Genomic DNA, 4,896 nt, shown 5'->3' with positions numbered 1-4,896 from the left:
CTATACATAGTGATTGTTCGGGATCCTTCAAAATCAACGTGGCAGCAAGAAAGCCGCCGAGAAGGCCGCAAAGAAACCTGTCGCCAAGAAGCCGGTCAAGAAAACCCGCGGCCAAGAAGGCCGCCAAGCCCAAGACCGCCAAGCCGAAGAAGACCGCGGCCAAGAAGGCTACCACCCCCCAAGAAGGCCAAGAAGCCGGCCGCCAAGAAGACTAAGAAAACTCCGGCCAAGAAACCAGTCGCCAAGAAACCGGCCAAGAGACGCCAAAAAAGAAGCCGGCCGCCAAGAAGGCAGCGCCTGCCAAGAAGGCGGCCAAGCCCAGAAGAAGTGAAGATCCGACCGTCCAAGTTTCTGAAACCCCGGCCCTTTTCAGGGCCACCCACATCCTAACAAAAGAACTATGTCAATCACATCAAAGTTATCACTTTTCACACACCATATGCTCTCAGAGAAAAGGAATGAAATAACATATGTAAGATAGAAAAAAAATCTATCAAAAGACCCCCCCCCCCGAACACACAGACAGACCACCACCAAAAGAATGGGTGGATAGACGCACACACGCACAGGCAGACAGAATTTCGCCGAGGCAAAATTGAGCAATGAAGTAGACGAATGCCTTGTTGCCATTGTATGGCTAGACGCACGAGCGTTTTGCCCGAGTGTATGTAGCCCATTGCCATTCTATAGCGCAAGCATCGTTCATTCGCTATCCCCAAAAGTGCCGAGCTTGCTGCAAAAACCGGATCGTGGAGACACGAAACCTGACCAATCGCAAGCTCGGATTTCAGCCCGAGAACCAATCGGACGGCAGGGCGCCACCAATTGTAATCTGCGGACATCTGATTAGCGGGTGATATAAATTCACTCTCCACCGCTCGCCGACTACTTTTGATATTGCCTTGCACTTGAGCGTAGACGAAGTTCATCCGTTCGACATGGCACGTACCAAGCAGACCGCCCGGTAAGTCCACCGGTGGCAAAGCCCCAGGAAGCAGCTGGCAACCAAGGCCGCGCGCAAGAGCGCACCGGCTACCGGCGGCGTCAAGAAGCCTCACCGCTACAGGCCGGGCACCGTGGCCCTCAGAGAGATCCGTCGCTACCAGAAGTCCACCGAGCTGCTCATCCGCAAGCTGCCCTTCCAGCGCCTGGTGCGTGAGATCGCCCAAGACTTCAAGACCGACTGCCTTCCAGAGCTCGGCGGTCATGGCCCTGCAGGAAGCCAGCGAGGCTACCTGGTCGGTCTCTTCGAGGACACCAACCTGTGCGCCATCCACGCCAAGCGCGTCACCATCATGCCCAAGGACATCCAGCTCGCCCGCCGTATCCGAGGGGAGCGAGCCTAAGGCGGACCGAAAACAACATCAACAACCCCGGCCCTTTTCAGGGCCACCCACATATCCAGAAAGATCTGTATCCTTCACCTTTCTCTAAACAGACGCAGTTGTTGCGCCTGAAATACAATTACTCACGACTCGCACATCCCCCCCCCCCCCCCCCCACACACACACACACCATATACCTGTACACGCAAATCAATTCAGCCGACAGTGACTTTATTAACATTAGAGAATGTTATGTGACCACGTGCATCCGGTCGCGAACATAAAACCTGCACACACATTTGATATACATATATGTCAGCTAGTCTTAGACGACAAACTTGTAAGATGCGGGCCGTCTAAGAACCGTATTGCGGTCATTTCTTGTACTTGTGTGATGCGGTCTTGCTCACGAATTACTTTAATTGTCTGTCAGCTATCTTGGACTGGGATATGTTATATGTAAGGTTACTTTTACTGCTAGATTGTCTTAGTCTCGACAGATGTACTGTATGTGTGTGTTTATATCAATTCGTATATCTGCATTGTGCAGTTTGATTCAGTGTGAAGAGATACAGTTTTTTCGAGAGGATGTGGGTGGCCCTGAAAAGGGCCGGGGTTCTGTTCTTTCGTCGGACATTACTGAGCCTTGCTTGTCTTCTTGGGCAGAAGCACGGCGTGGATATTGGGCAGAACGCCGCCCTGTGCGATGGTCACTCCGGCCCAGCAGCTTGTTCAACTCCTCGTCGTTGCGGACGGCAGTTGAAGGTGACGTGGGATGATTCGGGTCTTCTTGTTGTCGCGGGCAGCGTTACCGGCCAGCTCCAGGATCTCGGCCGTCAGGTACTCCAGCACGGCCGCCAGGTACACCGGTGCGCCGGCACCCACGCGCTGGGCGTAGTTTCCCTTGCGCAAGAAGCGATGCACCCGACCGACCGGGAACTGGAGACCCGCACGGGAAGAACGGCTCTTGGCCTTGGCGCGTGCCTTGCACCTTTGCCACGTCCAGACATCTTGTAGTAGTCGATTGATTTACGTCAACGGCAGAAAGAATGAGAGAATGAAGAGGAATTATCTCCTGTCCAAACACTTTATACCCCGCTGCTGGATTCACGGCTTCCGACAGCGAACCAATAGAGAGAGAGCTAACTCTCGAGGAGAGGTTCTACCACGTCCGCGCCTTGGACTAGACAATCCCCAAATTTTGCATTGTTCTCCGATATAAAGGCCAGGCCGAGACGAGTGCGATTATATTCTTGCTGTCTAAACACGCCAAGAACGTCTTCGTCATGCCACCAAGTGGAAAAGCCGCCAAGAAAGCCGGCAAGGCCAGGCCCGCAGGAGACAAGAAGCGCGGAAGGAGGAGAAAGAGAAGGGAAACCTTCGGCGTCTACATCTACAAGGTGCTCAAGCAGGTGCACCCCGACACCGGCGTCTCTAGCAAGGCCATGGGCATCATGAACTCCTTCGTCAACGACATTTTCGAGAGAATCGCTGCCGAAGCTTCTCGACTGGCTCACTACAACAAGCGCTCCACCATCAGCAGCCGCGAGATCCAGACCGCCGTGCGACTCCTGTTGCGGGCGAGCTGGCCAAGCACGCCGTCAGCGAGGGAACCAAGGCCGTCACCAAGTACACCAGCTCCAAGTAAATCGACCGACGCCTCTGCACGACAAAACCCCGGCCTTTTTCAAGGCCACCCACATCCTCACAAAAGAGCTATAGCAATCACATTCCAGTCGAAACAGCGACTACACACAACCCACGCACACGCCCTAACCTGGGATCGCAGGCGACATAAAACAGTACAGAACTAACCTGGGAAAACACACAACAACTACAAAAACAACAGAATGATCATGACAGAAGACAAACAACAAAGAAAGTGAATTTTGACGTAATAAAAGTCTGCACACGTTCTTATTACACCAAGCAAAGGTGACGCAACAACAAGCTTGCGCCACTTGCCTTCTGGAACAACTGTCGTCTGTGACGTTCCTTAGAACACGTAGAACAATGGATTGGCCGTCGATCGGCGTTCCTTTTCCAGTCAAAACGCCATAAACATACACTAGTAAGCAATGTCTCACAAGTGTAATCAAACTTCTGATCGACAACGGTGTGTGTGTGTGAGTGTGTGTGTGTGTGTGTGTGTGTGTGTGTGCGTGAGTGGTGTGTGTGTGTGTGTGTGTTTGTCTCTCTGTGTGTGTGTGTGTGTGTGTGTGTGCGTGCGTACGTGCGTGCGTTGCGTGCTTTGAGCATGCTAGCCAATGATATCATTACAACTAGCTGACTGTGTTTCGGGCAAATTCATCCGTTTTCTTCGCTTTATTTTCTTTTCTTCTGCTTTCGTGTTTTCCCGACAAGATGTTTGTCTTGTCGGTGTCAAATTCTCCGCGTAGCATTGTCTTGCTTGGCTAGTGGCTTGCTTCCATTGGCTAGTGGTGGCGGCGGCCAGGACTACGCGCAGGTCCGCAGGGCGGTTATTAATGCGGCTCAGCCAGGCCGTCTGATCCATTCTCGTTCTGTATCGACAAGAACATCGTAATCATCATGTCTGGACGCGGCAAAGGAGGCAAGGGGCTCGGAAAGGGAGGCGCTAAGCGTCACCGCAAGGTTCTTCGCGACAACATCCAGGGTATCACTAAGCCGGCTATCCGTCGTCTTGCCCGTCGTGGCGGCGTGAAGCGCATCTCCGGGTTGATCTACGAGGAGACCCGAGGCGTTCTGAAGGTGTTCCTTGAGATGTGATCGCGACGCGGTGACCTACACCGAGCACGCCAAGCGCAAGACGGTGACCGCCATGGACGTTGTCTACGCTCTGAAACGCCAAGGCCGCACCCTGTACGGCTTCGGCGGCTAAAGCAGAATCTGACCATCGACAAACCCAGGCCCTTTTCAGGGCCACCCAAATCTCCCCAAAAGAGCTGTATCTTCTCACAACGAACACATGTACACACCTGACTCGAACAACGAGCATAATACCAAAGACAGACCCAAGCCGGTCATGCAAACACACAACAATGAACTAGTATGGTGGTCCCCACTGTTTTCTTTGTAGTGCTAGTGATAGTCTTGTTGAGAGATGTTCTGCAAATATGTGTGCACGGTTGGATACTAATAAATGCGTGTGAAGCGTAGTATATATGTTTTATTTTCTTGGTATACGTGTGAAGAATATGATTGAAGTGGCGTGTTTGGGAGTGTGTGTTATGTATCAAAGTTACTTATGATCTATATCTTGTCGAGCTCGTCACGCGTAGTGAAGTTGCTTGGCTCAAATATGATATATCTGCGTCAACAAAAGTCCGGGAGTGTTCATCAATTCATGTGCGCTCGCTCGTTTCTCTGCATGCAAAACGATCAGCCGTCGGCGTGGAGTCCAGGGCGTGCTTACTGAAAAGTATGGCAAATATCTCAATATCTGAGGGCCAGTGACCAGCCGCTTCCATCAAATTAGTAAGTTGGACATGTCCTCTTGTACAGAGACCGAGTCAGTATCAATTTTGATACTCGGAAGGAGAAATTCAGCCGTAAAGTTAGAAAAGAAACACAAATTTGGCCGAGACAGACA

The 4,896-nt window shown here is 51.9% G+C and overlaps 1 protein-coding gene across 1 annotated transcript in view; it reads left to right on the top strand.

Moving 5' to 3' along the window:
• The window catches only part of LOC136448755 (histone H1-like), a 4,601-nt gene extending 2,513 nt beyond the window's left edge, over positions 1-2,088 (top strand). Inside the window, exon 2 of the mRNA XM_066448400.1 lies at positions 1,992-2,088. Within this exon, the coding sequence (XP_066304497.1) occupies positions 1,992-2,088 (97 nt within the window). The remainder of the gene's footprint in view (positions 1-1,991) is intronic.
• Positions 2,089-4,896: the final 2,808 nt, after the last annotated feature.

This window comes from Branchiostoma lanceolatum, chromosome 14 (genome assembly GCF_035083965.1).
Source record: "Branchiostoma lanceolatum isolate klBraLanc5 chromosome 14, klBraLanc5.hap2, whole genome shotgun sequence".
Taxonomy (NCBI): domain Eukaryota; kingdom Metazoa; phylum Chordata; class Leptocardii; order Amphioxiformes; family Branchiostomatidae; genus Branchiostoma; species Branchiostoma lanceolatum.
Note: the sequence above shows the minus strand (reverse complement) of the source record. Positions and strands in the feature narration are given on the sequence as shown.